At 49.6% G+C, this 22,856-nt stretch overlaps 1 protein-coding gene across 2 annotated transcripts in view; it reads left to right on the forward strand.

Moving 5' to 3' along the window:
* The window catches only part of rasgrp4 (RAS guanyl releasing protein 4), a 217,179-nt gene that overhangs the window by 147,454 nt on the left and 46,869 nt on the right, over positions 1–22,856 (forward strand). For both annotated transcript variants that reach the window (XM_085973565.1, XM_085973563.1), the window contains exons 4-9: positions 1,883–1,945; positions 3,121–3,252; positions 5,473–5,626; positions 6,602–6,775; positions 14,658–14,774; positions 21,474–21,749. In XM_085973565.1, the coding sequence (XP_085829691.1) occupies positions 1,883–1,945; positions 3,121–3,252; positions 5,473–5,626; positions 6,602–6,775; positions 14,658–14,774; positions 21,474–21,749 (916 nt within the window). The remainder of the gene's footprint in view (positions 1–1,882; positions 1,946–3,120; positions 3,253–5,472; positions 5,627–6,601; positions 6,776–14,657; positions 14,775–21,473; positions 21,750–22,856) is intronic.

Genomic DNA, 22,856 nt, shown 5'->3' on the forward strand with positions numbered 1-22,856 from the left:
TTGGATATGGGGCAAAGAGGCTGTTTGACCGGGCGGTTGGAGATGGGCAGTCATGTGATGAAACCTGCAGGAATATGTCCAATCAGAGTTGAGAACCTTACCCCCAGCAGAGAGGTTCCCCGCTAATGTGGCGCCATGATTTGCCAGCCTTACTCAGAGAGGCCACGGCAGACCAGGTGTGGGAAATGGAGACTGTACCATTACTTTGTATGGTTAGATTCATTCACGGGATGTGGGTGTCGCTGGCAAGGCCGACGTTTATTGCCCCGTACCCAATCGCCTTCTTGAACCGCTGCAGTCCGTGTGGTGAAGGTGCTCCCACAGTGCTGTTAGGTCAATGCCAGCTGGTCTGTTCGGTTTTACTCTTATTATAGTTTTTGATACAACTGAGTGGCTCGCTCGGCCATTTCAGAGGAGCAGTTAAGAGTCAACCACATTGCTGAGGGTCTGGAGTCACACACAGGCCCAGATCGGGTAAGGACAGCAGATTTCCTTCACTAAAAAAAGGACATCAGTGAACCAGATGGGTTTTTAACAACAATCTTGTGGTTTCATGGTCACCAATACCGATGCTTTTTTTTTCCAGATTTATTTAATTGAATTTAAATGCCGTGGTGGGATTTGAACTCATGTCTCTGGATTACTAGTCCAGTAACATAACCACTATGCTACTGTAACCCATGTAGATGGCAATCAGGGTCCTATTTAAGTTACGGGAGCGCTATTTCCACATTAAAAGTGCCTGTCGCCTAAAACAGGCAGGCACTTTGGACACCCGGCAGTAGGCCTCTTTCAAAATGGACGCCAGCTGCATCACCGTTGGTAACGGGGCGGTAAGGCTACCGACGCCATTTTTAGGCTGTTACGGCCTGTTAACGTCGGGCATAGGGGGTGAAAATCGACTCCAGTGAGAACGCAGGGAGGAGAAGGAGTGTATAGGGTGGTGCATTGGGAGTTTAGGAAGAATGAGAGGAGCTCTGAGCATCGGCTGAATGGCATCAGATAGAGACCACTTCCTGTTAGCAAATTCAGTCAGTGGCAGATGCATGTGACCCCTGTGAAGTAATCCCAATGAGGAAGGAAATCAGCTTTTAAACTTAACGAGGGAGGAACAGAGGGATCAGGTTGGGGGAGGGGAAGGCAGGTACATGAACCTCTGCAGCTAAAGAAGGTCATAAAAAGGCAAATGGGACCCCAGCCTTTATAGACACAAAAGGAAGGAAGGGATGATAAATTTGTACAGATATTAATTAGGACACAGTTGGAGTTTGTCTGCACCCTATTATATTAGACCAGTGGAAAGTGGACAAGGAATATCCACTAGAATGATACCGGGTTATGCAGAAAGGATCAGAAAATGGGGGGCTCTTTCACTGTTGAATGGCGAATCCAATACAGGCTCTCAAAATTCTGAAAGGTGTTGAGCGCAGAAATAGCGACATATTGTTGTCACTGGTTAACGAATTGGCAGCGAGGGCACAGACTCAGACTTCTCACAAGAAGAACAAAGCGGGGAAGTTTTCACACTGAAGGTTATTAGAACTCTAAAGGGAAGGTAGAGAAGTACATGAGGGAGAAAGGAATAGGAGGATTTGCTGATAGGGTGAGATGAAGTAGGGTGGGAGGAGGCTCGTGTGGAGCATAAACAGGGGGGTGGACCAGTCGGGCCGAATGGCCTGTTTCTGTACTGTAGATTCTACGCCATTACCAGAGTGGCTACTGAGGCAGAGTCCAGAGCATCATTCAAAAGGGGATTGGATAAGCATTCGAAAAGAAAGCAGAGAAAAGGATACAGGGAAAGGATAGAGATTGAAATAGTTAGCAGCAACACAGGGGCGATGGGCCAAACAGCCTCCTTCTATGGTCCTTGACCTCCAGCCACTTATCGAGATGCTTCGGGAGAAAAGTGCACCCAGCTGCGTGCGAAGATCTGCTACTTTGTGAGGTAAAGTGTGCGAACCAACTGTGTGCAAATGAACTTTGTGAAGTAAACAGTTCATGGGATTAGAGCCATAGAGTAATGAAAGGGTATCCAAGATTGCCCTGTTCGCTGCCTCGCAACTCAGCCACCGTGAGATTGCTGTCTACCTAAAGGAACTACTTTATTAAGTGTGCGACAACCTCTCCAATGGTTTGGTTGGTAAGTACACTCCTCAGCTAAGCAGAGCAGGCAGGTCCCAGGTTGGATCCATCTCTGCTGTGTTACCTAATCTTAGCCAGGGTTGCTGTAAGGGCTGCTACTTGATCAAGGAAGGGGAAAAAAACAGCCAGCGGTCCTGTTCCTGATCGGTAACCAGTGACCCCCCCCCCCCCCCCCAACGCATAACGACTGTCTGTGTGGAGTTTGCACATTCTCCCTGTGTCTGCGTGGGTTTCCTCCGGGTGCTCCGGTTTCCTCCCACAGTCCAAAGATGTGCGGGTTAGGTTGATTTGGCTATGATAAATTGACCCTTAGTGTTAGGGGATTAAATACGTGGGGTTACGGGGATCGGGTGGGATATGTGTCGGTGCAGGCTCGATGGGCCGAAATGGCCTCTATCTGCACTGTGGGGATTCTGTGATTCTGTGATAACGTGCAGGTGTGGACGTTGTGTTGGCCACCGCCGTGATGTCTCACATGGTAGAATGGCCCGCCAAAACCCATTGTCACGACACACACCCGACGAACGGCCACTTGCAGGAGATACTGGCGGGCTACCGGCAGCCATAGAACTGTACCCCTGGCGTGAGTCCGTGCCTTCAGGAGAGGAGGGGGAAGAGGAAGCTCTGTCTTGCAAGATCCTCCCGGTGCCCTGGCCAACATTTAACCCTCAATCAATAGCAACAACACATGATCTGGTCATTACCACATTGCTGTTTGTGGGAGCTTGCTGTGCGCAGATTGCCTACCGCGTTTCCTACATTACAACAGTGACTTCACTTCAAGAAGTACTTCATTAGCTGTAAAATGCTTTGGGACATCTTGAGGCTGTGAAAGGCGCTATATAAATGCAAGTTCTTTTATTAATGGCCAAAGATCATCCCAATTGTGACAGATTTTTGCATATTTAATTTGGGGGCAGGGGATAGGGGAGGGACCTGATACTGTGCTATTCTCAAAGTTGCTCTGTTGTCGTGCAGGTACTGGATAAACCACTATCCCGTCGTGTTTACAGTGGACAGCAAGCTGGAGGATGTGATGTCACAGTTCTGGGAACTGGTGAGAAGCGAAGGCGAGGAATCTCACTGTCAGCTCATCGACACCTCAAACATGTGAGTGCAATTTCTCTTTTCAAGCTCAAGAAACACCAATTCCTCAGCTTTCCCCACAGCGTGGCGCTGTGGGAAGCTCCCTCGCCTTGGAGTCAGAAGGTTGTGTGGGTTCAGGTTCCCACTCCAGAGACTTGAGCACAAAAATCTCGTGCAGTACTGCGGGAGTGCTGCGCTGTCGGAGGTGCCGTCTTTCAGATGAGATGTTAAACTGCTCTCTCAGGTGGACGTAAAAAGATCCCATGGCACTATTTCGAAGACGAGCAGGGGGTGTTCTCTCTGGTGTCCTGGACCAATATCTATCACTCAACCAACATCACTAAAACAAATTATCTGGTCATTATCGCATGGCTGTTTGTGGGATCTACACTGTCCCATCAAACACTTACAAGGCAGATACAGCATGGGTCAGATGTACAATCAAGTTCCTCTACACTGTTCCATTAAACACCCCGAGCCCAGGTACAGCCTGGGTTAGATGCAGAGCTGCCCCAGTAATGTGATGCAACCACAAGCTCAGAATCACGAAATTAAGACGACCTTTCCATTTTCCCACGGCAACCATCCCATTGCCTTTCTGAGTGGGAGTGCCAGTTGTTGAATTGCATGAGGCTTCTAGGCATTGGGTTGACGCCACCTCTAGTTCATTCCACATAGGACAATATCTACCAACAGGCAGAGGGGACTTCAGCTTAACAGCGAGGGCTTGGTTTCAACCTAGATCCTGGAGTTTAATCAGACCCAAAATTTCATATACTTATTTATGTTTTATTTGTACCCTCTACAAATCTCCTGAGATGATTAATGTTCTCCTTAGAGCAGGGAAGGTTAAGCGAAGATTTTCTAGAGGTGTTCAAAATCATGAAGGGTTTTGATCGAGTAAATAAGAAGATAAGAAATAGGAGCAGGAGTCGGCCATTTGGCCCTTCGAGCCTGCTCCGCCATTCAATGAGATCATGGCTGATCTTCTACCTCAACTCCACTTTCCTGCACTATCCCCATATCCCTTGATTCCCTTAATATTCAAAAAATCTATCGATCTCTGTCTTGAATATACTCAACGACTGAGCCTCCACAGCCCCCTGGGGTAGAGAATTCCAAAGATTCACCGCCCTCTGAGTGAAGAAATTCCTCCTCATCTCAGTCCTAAATGGCCGACCCCTTATTCTGAGACTGTGACCTCTGGTTCTAGACTCCCCAGTTCGGGGAATCCTCCTCCCTGCATCTACCCTGTCAAGCCCTGTAAGAATTTTATATGCTTCAATGAGGTCACCACTCATTCTTCTAAACTCTAGAGAATATAGGCCTAGTCTACTCAATCTGTCCTCACATAGGACAATCCCCCCCATCCCAGGAACCAGTCTGGTGAACCTTCGTTGCACTCCCTCTATGACAAGGAGAAACTGTTTCCAGTGGCAGGAGGGTCGGTCACCAGAGGACACAGATTTTAGATAATTGCCAGAAGAACCAGAGGGGAGATGAGGAGAATTTTTTTTTACACAGCGAGTTGTCATGATCTGGTATGCACTGCCTGAAAGGGCAGTGAAAGTAGATTCAATAGTAGCTTTCAAAAGGGAATTGGGTAAATACTCGAAGGGGAATAATTTGCAGGGCTGTGGGGAGAAAGCAGGGGGGACAGGACTAATTGGAGAGCTTTCAGAGAGCCTAGATGCAGGAAGGATGTTCCCGATGGCAGGGGAGTCCAGAACCAGGGGTCACAGTCTAAGGATAAGGGGTAAGCCATTTAGGACAGAGATGAGGAGGAATTTCTTCACCCAGAGAGTGGTGAACCTGTGGAATTCTCTACCACAGAAGGCAGTTGAGGCCAATTCATTAAATATATTCAAGAAGGAGTTGGATATATTTCTTAAGGCTCAGGGGATATGGGGAGAAGGCAGGGACAGGGTACTGAATTTGGATGATCAGCCATGATCTCATTGAATGGCGGAGCAGGCTCGAGGGGCCGAATGGCCGACTCCTGCTCCTATCTTCTATGTTTCTATGTTTCTTGAGCCGGCACCGACACAAAGGGCTGAATAGCCTCCTTCTGTGCTGTGTCACTCTGTGATTCCAGAAGTACTGTACCAATGCCAGTCCTTGTTGGAGAGCCCAGTTAGCCTCAATCATTGCCCTCGCGCTACTCACCTTACGATAAATCGCGCGCGGCTCTGTTCCCTAGCTGGAATGCGGCGTGTAACTCTTTTTCCTCGTACCTTTTCGCAGTCACATGCACGAATGGACCCGGAAGTACACGCAGCACGGCACCCCCAACAACAATAAGAAACGGAAAGTCTCGCTGCTGTTCGATCACCTGGAACCCGCGGAGCTGGCCGAACACCTCAGCTACCTGGAGTTTAAGTGCTTCTGCCGGTTGTCGGTGAGCACTTTCCGTCCAAGGGCAATAAAGATCATCACTCGGTATTTGTAGGGGCTAGCGATTTGTTATTGACGGGAGCCTCTCGGAACCCAGTGTTTTCATTCTCTCATGGGAAATGTGGACATTTGCGGGATTTGTCGTAGCATGCCAAGTTATTTGCCTTAGGCGCGTGGCACTGTTGGCACATACCCAGCACTGTATGGTAACACCCTGTGCCTTTAGTGGGTAGCACTCTTGCCTCAGTCAGAAGGTCGTGGGTTCAAGCCCCACCGCAGAGACTTGAGCACAAAACTCTAGGCCGACACTCCCAGTACTGCACTGTCGGAGGTGACGTCTTTTGGATGAGACGTTAAACCGAGGCCCCGTCTGCTCTCTCAGGTGGACGTAAAGGATCCCACGGCCACTAGAAGAAAAACACGGGGAGTTCTTCCCGGTGTGCTAGCCAATATGAATAAGAAATAGGAGCAGGAGTAGGCCATTCGAGCCATTCAATGAGATCGTGGCTAATCTTCTGCCTCAACTCCATTCACCGGCCCTATCGCCATATCCCTTGAGCCCTTACTAGTCAGAAATCTATCAACTTCTGTTTTGAATATACCCAATGACTGAGCCTCAAAAGACGGCACCTCTGACACTGCGGCACTCCCTCAGCACTGCACTGTGAGTGTCAGCCTAGCTTTATGTGCTCAAGTCCTTGGAGTGGGACTTGAACCCACAACCTTCTGACTCAGAGGTGAGTGTGTGCTACACAGCTGACCCTGAACAAACATCACTAAAACACAGATTATCTGGTCATTATCTGGTTGCTATTTGTGGGATCTTGCTGTGCCCCAATTGGCTGCCGCAGTTCCCTACAGTACAACAGTGACTACATTCTGGAAGCACTCCATTGGCTGCAAAGCATTTTGGGATGTCCTGAGGATGTGAAAGGCGCCGTATAAACACAAGTCCTTTCCCTTTTTTTTCTCCCCCCAGTACCTGGACTACAGGAGTTACATGGTCAGCGGGTGTGTGAGAGACAACCCAGCCCTAGAACGCTCCGTGTCCCTGGTTAATGGGATCTCCCAGTGGGTTCAACTGATGATCCTCAACAGGCCCACTCCAGCACAGAGAGCCGAAGTCTTCACCAAGTTCATACATGTCGCTCAGGTAGGACACCATGAGATCTCCCCCGGGAAATCAGCCCCACTTTACGTGGAGACAAGTCGGTTGCTCGGCAAGCAAGGACAGTGGAGCTGGATCAAGGCTCCGTCAAAGATTCCCTGCGGAATAGCAGGCTGATTCAAATCAATTAAAAATTCACGGCATCGAAATCACAGCTCACCACATCATCTCCTGCACCTAACTCCATCAGACCCTGGATCTCCTCATCTCCCTCAGGCCACCCTGCCTCCTGCAACCTACACCCTGTCAAAATCCAAACTGGGCACTGAGGAATGATCTTCTGGACGGTTTTCATCACCTGAGGAGGTCGGAGAGGACATTTCCACAGTATTTTCTTTCCCTTATTGGCCCTGGCTTTTTCGCTGTTTTTTTTTGTGTCACTCATAGAATTTACAGCACAGAAACCGGCCATTCGGCCCAACGGGCCCATGTTGGTGTTTATGCTCCACACGAGCCTCCTCCCACCCTACATCGTCTACCCCTATCAGCATAACTTCTATTCCTTTCTCCCTCATGTGTTAATCTAGCTTCCCTTTAAAGGCATCTATACTATTCGCCTCAACCACTCCCTGTGGCAGCGAGTTCCACATTCTCACCGCTCTCCGGGTAAAGAAGTTTCTCCTGAATTCCCGATTGGATTTATTGGTGACGATCTTATATTTATGGCTCCTAGTTCTGGTCTCCCCCACAAGTGGAAACATTTTTTCTACGTCTACCCTATCGAACCCTTTCATAATCTTAAATACCCCTCTCAGGTCACCCCTCAGCCTTCACTTTCCTAGAGAAAAAAGTCACAGCCTTTGCAGGCTTTCCTGATATTTATAACCCCTCAGTTCTGGTATCATCCTTGTGAATCTTATTTTGCACTTTCTCCAGTGCTTCTATATCCGTTTTGTAATACAGGAAACACTTTTTTTATCTGGGACCGGCGTGGTGCCAGTTTATCAAAAAGTCCGGATTACAGAGAGGTATAGTAAAAGGTACGAGAGCCCCGTACACAGCAACAGATCCAGGCATACCTGTTGCTTAGCAACAGGTGCAGGAACCCCGGCCACAGATCCAGGCGTCCCTGTTGCACAGCAACAGGTACAGGAACCCCGGTTACACGGCCACAGATCCAGGAACGGCCACTAATATGAAGTAAAACTTACCTGAACCTACTCCTGAATTTTGCCGGTAAATCGAGAGTTTCCTGTAAGGAGACCAGAACTGTTCGCAGTACTCTAAGTGTGGTCTAACCAAGGTTCTATGCAAGTTTAACATAATTGCTCTACTTTTCAATGTCACTGGGCTAGTAATCCAGAGGCCTGGACTAATGAGCCAGAGACGGTGAGTTCAAATCCCACCACGGCAGTTAATTAAATAAATCTGGAATAAAAAGCTAGTATCAGTAATAGTGACCATGAAACTATCGGATTGTCGTTAAAAACCCTTCTGGTTCACTAATGTCATTTTAGGGAAGGAAATCTGCCACCCTTACCCGGTCTGGCCGATATGTGACTCCAGACCCACAGCAATGTGGTTGACTCTTAACTGCCCTCTGAAATGGCCGAGCGAGCCACTCAGTTGTAACAAACCGCTACGAGAAACAATAATAAGACCACACGGACTGCAGCGGTTCAAGAAGGTGGCTCACCACCACCTTCTCAAGGGCAATTAGGGATGGGCAATAAATGCCAACCTTGCCAGCGACGCCCACATCCCATAAACGAATAAAAAAAGAGATCGCTTTACTCCTGTACCCCATTTAGACTCTTACTTTCCGGGCAGTATGTGACCTCCTTATTCTGCTTACCAAAATGCACCACATCACACTTATTTATATTGAAATCCATTTGCCAATGACGAGCCCATTCTACAAGTTTACTAATGTCTTCATGTAATTTGTCGCAGTCTTCCTCTGTATTAACTGCACCCCCCAATTTAGAACATAAGAAGTAGGAGCAGGAGTAGGCCATACGGCCCCTCGGGCCTGCTCCGCCATTCAATAGGATCATGGCTGATCTGACTCTAGACTCACGTCCACTTCCCTGCCCTCTCCCCGTAACCCCTAATTCCCTTATCAGCTAGGAAACTGTCTATCTCCATTTTAAATTTATTTAATGTCACAGTTTCCACAGCTCTCTGAGGTGGCAAATTCCATAGATTTACTACCCTCTGAGTGAAGAAGTTTCTCCTCATCTCAGTTTTGAAAGGGCAGCCCCTTATTCTAAGATTATGCCCCCTAGTTCTAGTCTCACCCATCAGTGGAAACATCCTCCCCGCATCCACCCGATCAAGCCCCCTCACAATCTTATATGTTTCTATAAGATCGCCTCTCATTCTTCTGAACTCCAATGAGTAGAGGCCCAACCTACTCAACCTTTCCTCATAAGTCAACCCCCTCATCTCCGGAATCAACCGAGTGAACCTTCTCTGAACTGCAATTTGGTGTCGTCCGCACATTTTGAAATTGTACCTCTGATTCCCAGGTCCAAATTGTTTATGTAAATGGTGAACAACAGGGATCCCAGCACCGATCACTGTGGAACACCACTACCTGCCTTGTGCCGTTGGATTTATCAGTGACTAGCTTATATTTATGACCCCTAGTTTTGGACTCTTTCAAACGTGGAAATATCTTCACTACCTTTCCCCTATCAAAACCCTTCATGACCTTTTTTGCACCTTCTCCAGTGCCTTTTTGTAATATGCTATTTTACAACAACAACTTGTATTTATATAGCGCCTTTATCGTAGTAAAACATCCCAAGGCACTTCACAGGAGTATTAAAACACAAAAAATTTGACACCGAGCCACATAAGGAGAAATTGGGGCAGTGGTCAAAGAGGTAGGTTTTAAGGAGCATCTTAAAGGAGGAGAGAGAGGGAGCGAGGTGGAGAGGTTTAGGGAGGGAATTCCGGAGTTTAGGGCCTAGGCAACAGAAGGCACGGCCACCAATGGTTGAGCGATTATAATCAGGGATGCTCAAGAGGGCAGAATTAGAGGAACGCAGCGATCTCGGGGGGTTGTGGTGCTGGAGGAGGTTACAGAGATAGGGAGGGGCGAGGCCACGGAGGGATCTGAAAACAAGGATGAGAATTTTGAAATCAAGGCGCTGCTTAACCAGGAGCCAATGTAGGTCAGCGGGCACAGGGGGGGATGGGCGAACGGGACTTGGTGCGAGTTAGGACACGGGCAGCCGAGTTTTGGATCACCTCAAGTTTACGTAGGGTGGAATGTGGGAGGCCAGCCAGGAGTGCGTTGGAATAGTCAAGTCTAGAGGTAACAAAGGCATGGATGAGGGTTTCAGCAGCGGATGAGCTGAGGCAAGGGGCGGAGACAGGCGATGTTACAGAGGTGGAAATAGGCGGTCTTAGTTATGCTGTGGATATGTGGTCGGAAGCTCATTTCAGGGTCAAATATGACACCAAGGTTGCGAACAGTGTGGTTCAGCCTCAGACAGATGTTAGGGAGAGGGTCATGGCTTTACGGGGTAAAGTTTAAAATAAAGGGGTTATAAAATAGTGGGTGGAGAAATGTCAAATGGATGCTTTCAGTATTCAGCTGTGGCTCAGTGGGTAGCACTCTCTCGCCTGAGTCAGAAGGTTCTGGGTTCAAATCCCACTCCAGGGACTTGAGCACATAAATCTAGGCTGACATTGCAATGCAGTACTGAAGGAGTGCTGCACTGTCGGAGGTGCTGTCTTTCGGATGAGACGTTAAACCGAGGCCCCATCTGCTCTCAGGCGTAAAAGATCCCACGGCCACTATTTCGAAGAAGAGCAGGGGAGTTATCCCCGGTGTTCTGGCCAATATTTATCCCTCAATCAACATAACAAAAACAGATTATCTAGTCATTATCACATTGCTGTTTGTGGGAGCTTGCTGTGCGCAGATTGGCTGTTGCGTTTCCCACATTACAACAGTGACTACACTCCAAAAGTACTTCATTGGCTGTAAATAAATTTAAAACGGAGATAGACAGTTTCCTAGCTGATAAGGGAATTAGGGGTTACGGGGAGCGGGCAGGGAAGTGGACGTGAGTCTAGGTTCGGATCAGCCATGATCCTATTGAATGGCGGAGCAGGCCCAAGGGGCCGTATGGCCTACTACTGCTCCTACTTCTTTATGTCTTATATTAAAGCGCTTTGAGGCGTCTGGTGGTCGTGAAAGGCGCTATAGAAATGCAAGTCTTTCTTTATTTTATTCGTGCGCTATTGCCAGTTACAATAATTTGTAGTCCATGTTGCTCTTTTGAACTTGTTAAAAATGTTTTATTTTCGAGCATGGCCTCCTGAAGCCAGCTCCCTTAACCTGGCGACACATGTTTGGGGGTTTGTAATGCCATTGATCACTGAAACATAGGGGTGTTTATTCTCTGAAATGTAGCTGATGGGAAGAGACCTGCACATCTCCATTGAATTGTACAGCTGTACAATAAACACTCCTTTAGATGGTCCACGCAATACTGTCCGATTGGGGACCTTGGGATTAACATCGGCTGACTGCAGTTCAAGGGCCGAGTAATGTGAGATGTTCGGAAAGCTTCTCTCGACTATCTGAAGAGGCCAAGAAAAAACCCCTTGGTCATACCCCTCCCTCAGGATATCAAATACATTGGGAAGGAAAGTCGAAGGCAGTGCAAATCATGCATGGTGGCTTGGAAACCATTTTACCTACTCATTATAAGCCAAGCGGCAGAACATTCTTTGTGTATCACTTATCGTTTTGGAATCCCCGGTGAGATTGCCAATTGAGTTGCTAATTAGAGGCGATACTCTAAGCCAACTAGGAGCTGAAAAGATCAAGGGGAAAATATTCGGTTGATTAGTGCCTCCCGCTAGGCGCAAAGCAACTAGCGCCCGGGCGCGGCGATGTTTGCGCCGCTTGCGGAATTGACCATTTTGCTGCGGTGTTAAACACTACCCCCATGATCTCCTGCGTCCGCAGATCGTGATGTCAGTCGAGCATGCAACGCCCCGGTAGCGCCACGGACCGGATATTGTGTGGCGCCCCCCCACCTGCCCTTTGCCTGCCACTAGCAACGACAGGTAGAGGGGAACGTTTTGTAGTCGGGAAGGGGCTGGGAGAGCGCTATTTAAAGAAGGCCGCTTCCTGCCTTTTTTGGTCAGCAAAATTTTTGGTTTTAACGCTGTCCTGAGGAGTTTTGACCCTCAGCGCCACTTTTGAGGTTCCTAAGCGCCGAGCTCTTTCCCTGGGCCTATCCATTAGTGCTTCCAACACAATTGCTTTCGAGGTCGCTCCAGGCCAAGGTTCAAGGCTGCAACGAGCAGGGTGTGGCTGGCCAACAAGATGGCCCCTCCCCTTTAAGAACTGGCCGGCGCCAGTCTGTCTGGCTTCCATGGTAACGGGCATCACCTGAGCTTGGTCAGTGCTCTGAGTTAGCGCCTCGCTCCTCGGCGTTAGCGCCTTAAGACAGGTGTGTAGTGCCTGATTTAGCGCTCCACTCACCTCCAGGGGCGATAGAGGCCAAGTTTGCAGTCGGAGGCGATAATTAGTGCCGGGCGCTAAACTTTGCGCCCGGCCAATAATAGTGCCCCCTTGTCTCACGTCATCTAGGACTCTTGTAACCAGGGGAGGTTTTGAACCCGTCAATCTTGGCTGGATTTCGACCCAAGTCCCAGAGGTGAAATGTCAGTGCCTAATCCACTGCTTCAGCCAATCCCCCTGGTAACTTTTTTTTTTAAAGGCCATTTGAATTTGAATTCTAAGCATGAATACAAGGATATTCAAGGCTGAAAGAAACACTACAGTTTTCAGTTGGGTTTTTAACTTTCCTCGCCTCTTCAAGGAGGTTACGTGGCTCGGAGTAGGTTGGGTTGGGGAGTATATCGATATATATAAAACGGTCTGTCTTTCCGTCTTTCTGTCTGTCCGGCTATACAATCAAAAGTTATAGAGCGTACCTACACATATGTTATATCAAAAGAAAGCTTATCATTAGGGGACTCTCATAGGCATATTTACTTTTTGGTCAGACAAAAATTCTTCCGACACTATACAAAAATCGTTCAAAAATCCTCAAACATCCACTCATTAGCGGTTGACCAATCCTACCTCTCATTAGCATTGACTGACGTGCTGCTTGACCAATCCTACAGTTCAGTCACCTGATGGTTGACCAATCAGTGCGTCATGGGCGGGACCTAATCCTCCAGTCTCCCTAAACTTCGCCGCCATTTTTTTCATCCCCACAGGGACAGCACCAGCCAAACAGACCCCCACATTGCGACTCCGGGAGCTGCAGGTGAGTTTCCACACAGCGGGCGGGTCATCGGCAGCGGCCCGACCGTCAACCGCGCCACCCATGGGGGAGCTCAGCTCGGGTCCGTTTCACCCCGAGAGCCCGGCCGGGCCTCAAGCGCTAGGCCTGAGACATGCAACGGCCGGTCGAGCTGCAGCTGCCGGCCGTCAACCGCGCAATCCCCTGGGGAGCTCAGCTCGGGTCCGTCTCCGCCCGAGATCCCGGCCGGCCTTCAACCTCTAGGCCCCGCACTGCCGCTATCACAACGGCACTGGGCCTGACGCGCTACGCAGGGAGATGTGAGGGAGGGACAGACAGAAGGTGAGGGACAGGAGGGAGGGAGAGGAGAGGAGAGGGGGAGAGGGAGGGAGAGAGAGAGGGGACAGACACGGGCAGGTAGACCGCGCGGCCCAAAATTGCCCTGGCAACGCCGAGCACCCCCTGCTAGTATATATATATACTAGCTGGGGATGCCCGGTGTTGCCAGGGCAATTTTGGGCCGTGCAGTCTCCCTGCCCCTGTCTGTCCCCCCTCTCTCTCCCTCTCCCCCTCTCCCTGTGATGTCCTCTCCCTCCCTCCCCTCCCCCTCCCTCCCCTCTCCCTGCCTAGCGCCTGAGGCCCGGTGCCGTTGTGATACCGGCCGTGCGGGGCCTAGCGCTTCAGACCCGGCTGGGCTCTCGGGCCGAGACAGACCCGAGCTGAGCTCCCCCGCGGATCGCGCGGCTGACGGCCAGCCGCTGCCGCTCCCGCGCCCGCTGTGTGTCTCGGGCCGAGCGGTTGTGAGGCGCGGCCCGAGTGATCCCAACTCACCTCCCGCTCCCGGAGCCGCAATGTGTGGGTTTCTTTGGCTGGTGTTGTCGGTGTGGGGATGAAAAAAATGGCGGTGAAGTTTCGGGAGGCTGGAGGATTAGGACCCGCCCATGACGCACTGATTGGTCAACCATCAGGTGAGTGAACTGTAGGATTGGTCAAGCAGCACGTCACTCAACGCTAATGAGAGGTAGGATTGGTGAACCGCTAATGAGTGGATTTTTGAGGATTTTTGAACGTTTTTTGTATACTGTTGGAACAATTTTTGTGTGACCAAAAAGTAAATACGCCTACGAGAGTCCCCTAATGATAAGCTTTCTTTTGATATAACATACGTGTAGTGATACAAAGGACTTCCTGGAGCACAACTCTAATTGGGAGGTGATTTTAAAAGACTACTGAGCACTTGGTTTGAGTATAAAACAAGGCTTTAATCAACTGTTTCACAACCAGGAGATTCTAGTTACATCACTAGTTCCTGGTTACAAAAACATCCTGAGCAAGCTGGGCCCACGCCCGAGTATTTATACTCCTTGGACGGCGCCACCAGCTGGCCGCCCCCAGTGTTACTTCATGAGTCTTGATAAGATTCATGACAGGAGGCATTTTAAAGGGATAGGTTTTTTTTTCTGTTTGGGGATTGTCCATTATTTCTGCCACAATATTGTCAAGCGCAAATGAGCCAGTGATGTGTTTCAACTCAGTCTATGCCCTCACGCTCTGCGTTTGCAAGCATGAAGATGGTGGCCCGTTAAACCAACTTCCGAGCGGTGTATTTGATGTTTCTCATCATGTCTGTTCCCTCACAGAAACTTCGGCTGCTCCAGAACTTCAACACACTAATGGCGGTAATTGGAGGTCTCTGTCACAGTGCCATCTCCCGGCTCAAGGAAACCAGCTCCTACCTCTCTCAGGAGGTCACCAAGGTCTGTCTCTTTACGCATGTATCTCCCAATCGGGTCTTTGGCTATTTAGCTGCCGGCCGTTCCCCAAGCAGCCTCTTGGTACCAGCAGAACACGGGGCAATGGGTTCTTTGGGGAATAAAAACAGAAAATGCTGGAAACACTCAGCAGGTCAGGCAGCATCTGTGGAGAGAGAAACAGAGTTAACGTTTCAGGTTGTTGACCTTCCATCATCGACCTGAAACGTTAACTCTGTGTTTCTCTCTCCACAGATGCTGCCTGACCTGCTGAGTGCTTCCAGCATTTTCTGTTTTTTTATTTCGGATTTCCAGCATCCGCAGTATTTTGCTTTTTAGGGTATTTGGGGAGCTCTGCATGGCTGCATTCTCTATTCTCGGCTCGCGAGCAGAATGGGTGGGGTCTGATTGTGGGGAGGGAGGGAGCGAGAAACTATGGACCAAAGTATAGATCAGATGAAGGTTCACTCAACGATTGGTTTATAACCATCGATGACATGAATTTCTAATGCAGGGAGGATTCTCTGCTGTTAAACATTTAAACCTTTCTGTCTCTGTGTGTGAGTGTGCGCGCGTTACTGTGGATTCGTGAGCGTGCACACAGGTGTGTCAATGTAGCACTTGAGATTTGTGAATTTGATGTTGAAGTCCCATCACCAATCGTACCACCATGCCCCCTTGTAAAATTTGCTGTTGTACCAGGACAGTGAAGACCTTACAGAATTGTCACACCAGCCCCTGCAAAACCAGTCACCACGTGTTTTTTTAAATTCGTTTATGGGATGTGGGCGTCGCGGGCAAGGCCAGCATTTATTGCCCATCCCTAGTTGGCCCTTGAGAAGGTGGTGGTGAGCCGCCTTCTTGAACCGCTGCAGTCCGTGTGGTGAAGGTGCTGTTAGGGAGGGAGTTCCAGGATTTTGACCCAGCAACGATGAAGGATCAGCGATATATTTCCCAAGTCAGGATGGTGTGTGAGTTGGAGGGGAACTTGGAGGTGGTGGTGTTCCCATGCGCCTGCTGCCCTTGTCCTTCTAGGTGGAAGAGGTCGCGGGTTTGGGAGGTGCTGCCAAAGAAGCCTTGGCGAGTTGCTGCAGTGCATCTTGTAGATGGTACACACTGCAGCCACGGTACGCCGGTGGTGGAGGGAGTGAATGTTTAAGGTGGTGGATGGGCTGCCAATCAAGTGGGCTGCTTTGTCCTGGATGGTGTCGAGCTTCTTGAGTGTTGTTGGAGCTGCACTCATCCAGGTAAGTGGAAAGTATTCCATCACACTCCTGACTTGTGCCTTGTCGATGGTGGAAAGATGGTGTGTCCGCTGATGCTGACAACGTTGGAATACCGGCCCCCTTTAGGACGCTTCAGCATATGCCAAGATCATTTTGAAATCCCTTGAGGGTTTTTGTTAGCGTAGATAGGGAGAAACCATTTACACTGGCAGGAAGGTCGGTAATCAGAGGGCACAGATTTCAGATAATTGGCAAAAGAGGAGGAGATGAGGAGAAATTCTTTTTACGCAGCGAGTTGTTGTGATCTGGAATGCGCTGCCTGAGAGGGCGGCGGAAGCAGATTCAATAGTGACTTTCAAAAGGGAATTGGGTGAATACTTAAAAAGGAAACATTTGCAAGACTGTGGGGAAAGAGCAGGGGAGAGTGGGACTAATTGGAGAGCTCTTTCAAAGAGCCGGCACAGGCACGATGGGCCGAATGGCCTCCCTCAGTGATATAAGGTTCTGTGATCGCTCATACCTGAGAGAGATTTGAGCCTGAAATTTACAACACACGATATTGTCGCACAAACGTTTAGCAGGTCCGGATCACATTTGTTTGCCCGCAATTTTACTGGCATCATTAATTAGAGGAGTGCAAACAATGACAATGTACGGCGGAATTTCCAAGCTTTGCTCTTTGCCAAGGTGCTAAGTCGGGAGGCATTGACACTCTTGGCTCTTGCGCCCCCCTCCCCAGCCAAAAAAAACCCATTTGTTTTAGAAAAGAGTAGAATTATTCCAGCAGCCGCCATTCCGCACGATCCACGTCCTTGTCTGGATGCGGCGGCAGGTCAGAAACATACAAACATAGAAACATAGAAGATAGGAGCAGGAGTAGGCCATTCAGCCCCTCGAGCCTGCTCCGCCACTCAATGAGATCATGGCTGATCATCCAAATTCAGTACCCTGTCCCTGCTTTCTCCCCATATCCCTTGATCCCTTTAGCATTAGGAAATATATCTAACTCCTTCTTGAATATATTTAATGAATTGGCCTCAACTGCCTTCTGTGGTAGAGAATTCCACAGGTTCACCACTCTCTGGGTGAAGAAATTCCTCCTCATCTCTGTCCTAAATGGCTTACCCCTTATCTTTAGACTGTGACCCCTGGTTCTGGACTCCCCCGCCATCGGGAACATCCTTCCTGCATCTAGTCTGTCTAGTCTTGTTAGAATTTTATAAGTTTCAATGAGATCCCCTCTCATTCTTCTAAACGCCAGCGAGTATAAGCCTAATCGACCCAATCTCTCCTCATACGTCATTCCTGCCATCCCAGGTATCAGTCTGGTGTATCTTCGCTGCACTCCCTCCATGGCAAGAACATCCTTCCTCAGATAAGGCGACCAAAACTGCACACAATACTCAAGGTGTGGTCTCACTGTGGTCAGTGGAGTTTGCCAAGAGTATTTCCCAGCTGTTCACCCCTGTCAAGGTGCAGCAGTGCCGTGATGCGCGGCTGCGTGCCAAGGTACTGTGCCATGCTCCTGTTCTCAACTGAGGGAAGAATGAGAGGTGATCTTATTGAAACATATAAGATACTGAGGGGGCTCGACAGGGTAGATGCAGAGAGGATGTTTCCCCTCGTGGGGAAATCTAGAACTCGGGGGCACAGTTTCAGAATAAAGGGGCACCCTTTTAGAACTGAGATGAGGAGGAATTTCTTCTCTCAGAGGGTCGTAAATCTGTGGAATTCTCTGCCCCAGAGAGCCCTGGAGGCTGGGTCATTAAATACATTTAAGGTGGAGATAGACAGATCTTTGCAAGATAAGGGAGTGAAGGGTTATGGGGAGCGGGCGGGGAAGTGGCTTTGAGCCCAAGATCAGCCATGATCTTATTGAATTGTGGAGCAGGCTCGAGGGGCCAAGTGGCCGACTCCTGCTCCTATTTCTTATGTTATTATGTTCTTCAGTAGTCAGGGGGTCTGTGGGTCACTGAACGGGCTAAGCAACAACTCAGCACAGTTCAATTTGAGAGTGTTATTGGTGTAGGGTGAAAGGAGGTCACGCTTGGGCCCTCTTGGCCTAGGAATAATTGGCCAATGACACAAAGAAGCTCCCCAGTGGGCTGGGCAGAGCAGGGGCAGGCGGTTATTTGGGCTGGAGGGCCACGTAACAAGTTTGGTTGAGCTGTTGAGGGCTGCACGCCAGCGTTCCCCCTAAGGTGCGTGGCCGCGCACCAATGGCGAGGTCCCGCGCAGGCCGCTGGAACAGATACCGCGCATGCGGGGCCCGCGGATGCCACACGGCAAATTTAAAGAGGCCGTGCATGGGAAAGAAAAAATTAGAGGGAACATTGCCGCACGTATAACATGAATTGTGTTAACAACATCTACCGTTAAAATTTGTAATGGCATTTATTGTTTCAACACTTAATAAAAATAACACTTAGCATGCGAACGAACATGATACAGGTTTATGAGTCACATTGAAAAGTGCACGGTCTAAGAACATAAGAAATAGGAGCTGGAGTAGACCATTTGGCCCCTCGAGCCTGCTCCACCATTCAATAAGATCATGGCTGATCCTCTACCTCATCTCCACTTTTTTGCCCGATCGCCACATCCCTGGATTCCCTTAATATTCAAAATTTCTATCCATCTGTGTCTTGAATATACTCAACGACTGAGCCTCCACAGCCCTCTGGGGTAGAGAATTCCAAAGATTCACCACCCTCTGAGTGAAGAAATTTCTCCTCATCTCAGTCCTAAATGGCTGACCCCTTATTCTGAGACTGTGACCCCTGGTTCTAGACTCCCCAGCCAGGGGAAACATCTACCCTGTCAAGCCCTGTAAGAATTTTGTGTGTTTCAATGAGATCACCTCTCATTCTTCTAAACTCTAGAGAATATAGGCCTAGTCTACTCAATCTCTCCTCATAGGACAATCCCCCCATCCCAGGAACCAGTCTGGTGAACCTTCGTTGCACTCCCTCTATGGCAAGTTCCCTAAACTACCTAGAACGAAGGTTCAGTAGATTGATTCCTGGGATGAGAGGGTTGTCCTATGAGGAGAGATTGAGTAGATGGGCCTATACTCTCTGGAGTTTAGGAGAATGAGAGGTGAGCTTATTGCAACATATAAGATTCTGAGGGGGGGGGGATTGACAAGGTAGATGCTGAGAGGTTGTTTCCAAAGATTCACCGCCCTCTGAGTGAAGAAATTTCTCCTCATCTCAGTCCTAAATGGCCGACCCCTTATTCTGAGACTGTGACCCCTGGTTCTAGACTCCCCAGCCAGGGGAAACATCCTCCCTGCATCTACCCTGTCAAGCCCTGTAAGAATTTTGTACGTTTCAATGAGATCACCTCTCATTCTTCTAAACTCTAGGGAATATAGGCCTAGTCTACTCAATCTCCCCTCATAGGACAATCCCGCCCATCCCATCCCACTATTCCCATCTGTTTATTCCAATTGATCCAGAGGCACATTATGGTGTGATACTGAGCCATACAGTTTAGCAAGATCCCAGGACCAATCTCTGGCCTAGGTTGAGCCAGCTGATCTCTGTTAGGACAACAGTGGAGGCACTATACCTGACCTTAGTGCCTTTGGAAAAATCAGCCGGGGTTCCTGCTCCTCATTGCTGTCCAGTGATCCTCCCCGCTGTGGAATGTGAAGAGGATGCTGGTTGAGGACAGGTTTGGACCCCACTGTGATGCCCCTTATCATCAAATAGCCTGGTCAAATCATCAGAATGTTACCAGGTCTCCAAGGGTTAGATCATGAAATTACAAAAACTAGGCTTGTAGTCCTTGGAATATACAGGAAACTTTCGAATAACCGGCCCCTAAATAACCGGAAATGTCAGTTAACCGGCAAAATTCAGGAGTCGGTTCAGGTAACTTTTATTACTTGCTCAGCAACAAATGGAGGAAGGCAAGGGTTTGGCTGCAGCTGTTGCTAAGCTACAGAGACGCTTGCAACTTGTGGACGTTGTTCTGAAGCTGTTGCTAAGCAACAGGGTTTGTTGCTTTATACGGAGCTCTGAGCTCCGTATCTTTTACTATGGCGTTCGGTTATCCGGAATTGTTGATGAACCGGCACCACGTCGGTCCTGTCCGTGCCGGATAACAGAAAGTTTCCTGTAGATGGTTAAGGGGTGATTTGATTGAGGGTTTTTAGGATTTTGAAAGGAATTGACAGGGTAGATAGAGAGAAACATTTCCCATTGGTGGGAGGGTCTAGGACGAGGGGCCATAACCTTAAAATCAGAGCCAGGCCATTCAGGGGAGAAGTTCGGAAACACTTCTTCACTCAAAGGGTGGTAGAAGTGTGGAACTCTTTCTCACAAAAGGCGGTAGATACAAGCTCAACTAATAATTTAAAATCTGAGACCGATAGACTTTTGCTAGACGGGGATATGGAGCCAAGGCAGGTGGATGGAGTTAAGATACAGATCCGCCATGATCTCATTGATCATTGGCTCGTGGGGCTGAATGGCCTCCTCCTGTTCCTATGTTCCTAAATAGCATGCAGACCCTCACTAGGCTCATACATGGCCACCTATGCAAGGCAGCAGGCGGCCACTAGCACCCATGGAAGCTTACCGCATCATGGCCTAGAAATTCACTATAGCCCCGTTTGAGGCGCCAGCCTCGCCAGGGCGCTAAAAGTAGCGCCCCGGAAGCAATCGCGGCTGCCCGCCGGAAATTCAGTTGGAGCACCCCAGAGGGAAGCGCGGCGCTACTGGAGGCGCCCCGCATCCCTCTTGGGGCGCTGCAACTGAATATCGTGGCGCTACGTGCCGCAACGCCACACGCTGCGGCACGTCGCGCTGCGGTACTGCAGGCCTTCCTCCCCTACTTAAAGGGGAGGGGCCTTGCTCACCGCGATCTGGGGCCCAGCTGGGCCCCCGAGGATCGCGAGTGCCGGGAAAAGAGCCCGGCACCGAGGAGAAGGGCCGGGCTCTTGGAACGCAGCCGGCACTCCGTGGGGGGGGGTGTTCAGGAGGCCGGGGACGGCAGCGCGGAGAGGTGCTGGCAGGCGGCCAGCAACAAAAATGGCCGCCCCGCACCTCCTTTAATTTGCGCCTCCATCGCCGCAGGTAGGCCCCCCTGAACCGGTCGCACATAGCGTCCGGCGTTAAATCAGGGGGCGCTTCTAAATATCGCGGCCGGGGCACTGCGCACACCGATGACGTCATCGGTAGCGGCGCAGCACTAACGGCTAGCGCCACCACTAGCGTCCCACTGAATTTAGCGGGAGGCGTGGCCAGTGGCTTGCGACTCACTTAGCGCCCTCTTAAGGCGCTAACGGGTGGCGCAGCCAACTGAATTTCTAGGCCAGAGTGTCTCTACCTTCAGGGGAGAGGGAAAGAAAATTGGAATAAATTGTCAGAATGTTATGAATGGATGGGTGATTGTTGTTCTAATGTCAGCTCTGAACTCTGTGATGATTGGTCATTTGCCCTAACCACCTGCTCCTTTCCTTCTAACGTAGACATTGAACGAAATGACGGAGCTGCTCTCCTCCTGCAGTAACTATAGCAACTATCGGCGTGTCTTCAGTGAATGCACAGGGTTTAAGATCCCCATCCTAGGGGTTCACCTGAAGGACCTTGTCTCCTTGAATGAGGCGCTGCCGGACTATATCGAAGATAAGAAGATCAACCTGAACAAGCTCCAGCAACTTTATAGCCGTATCTCCGAGCTGATCCAGATCCAGGGCAGCACGCCGCCATTCGAAGCCAACAAGGACCTTGTCCATCTCCTCACAGTGAGTCCGGCACATTAGCCGCCCATCCCTGGATGGACAAGTAGAGGAGTAAAAGTCAATCGCAACTAACCCAAACCAGGGTTAGCCTCTGTGAATTCTAGCGTTAAGTACCTACCTCTTTGACCAAGCTTTTGGTCACCTGTCCTAATATCTCCTTCTGTGACTCGGTGTCAAGAATTGTCTGATAACGCTCCCGTGAAGCGCCTTGGGACGTTTTACTGTGTTAAAGATGCTATATAAATGCAATTTGTTGTTGTGGCGTGGCGGGCAAGGAATACACCTGTAGCACTATTCTTCCATCCTGTCTGATTTCGAGTGTTCTGCTGTCTCCCACCAGGAGATTTCCAAAGTGTCCACAGTTGGGTTGGCAAAAGTCCCAAATGGCAGCATGGTGGCATAGTGGTTAGCACTGTTGCCTCACAGCGCCAGGGACCCGGGTTCAAATCCGGCCTCGGGTGACCATCTGTGTGGAGTTTGCACATTCTCCCCGTGTTTGCGTGGGTTTCCTCCGGGTGCTCCGGTTTCCTCCCACAGTCCAAAGATGTGCGGTTAGGTTGATTGGCTATGATAAATTGACCCTTAGTGTTAGGGGGATTAAAGACGTGGGGATAGGGTGGGACATGTGTTGGTGTAGGGGTTACGGGGATAGGGTGGGATATGTGTCGGTGCAGGCTCGATGGGCCGAAATGGCCTCTATCTGCACTGTGGGGTTTCTGTGATTTTCTGTGAAATGGTGTGCTTGTTGTGAGCTGGCACTAACTGAAAATACAGCAGAGTGGGGTTTAGGTAGGCCAAGGGGTTAGTAGTCAAACTGGCCTTCTTCATCTGATGCCTCTGAATTTCCCTTAAGAACCAAGCCAAAAGATGATAACAACATTAATCTGAAGCATCAACATGATAGCCTCAAGAACCAATCCTCGAGTCTCTAGATTATAACGAAGCCTCACTTACGATGGAGTGTCAGAGTCGGCACGCTATCCTTACGACCTTGTGGAGAAACTTGGAGGGAAGGACACCACTGTGCACTCTCAGGAACATCCTAGTACCCAGTTTGGAGCGGTTTTGTGCAAAGTCCCGGGAGCAAGTCTCCTGCCCTGCATGGCTCCA

The sequence above is a fragment of the Somniosus microcephalus genome, chromosome 34 (genome assembly GCF_052327205.1).
Source record: "Somniosus microcephalus isolate GS21.2 chromosome 34, FLI_Smic_1.0, whole genome shotgun sequence".
NCBI lineage: Eukaryota > Metazoa > Chordata > Chondrichthyes > Squaliformes > Somniosidae > Somniosus > Somniosus microcephalus.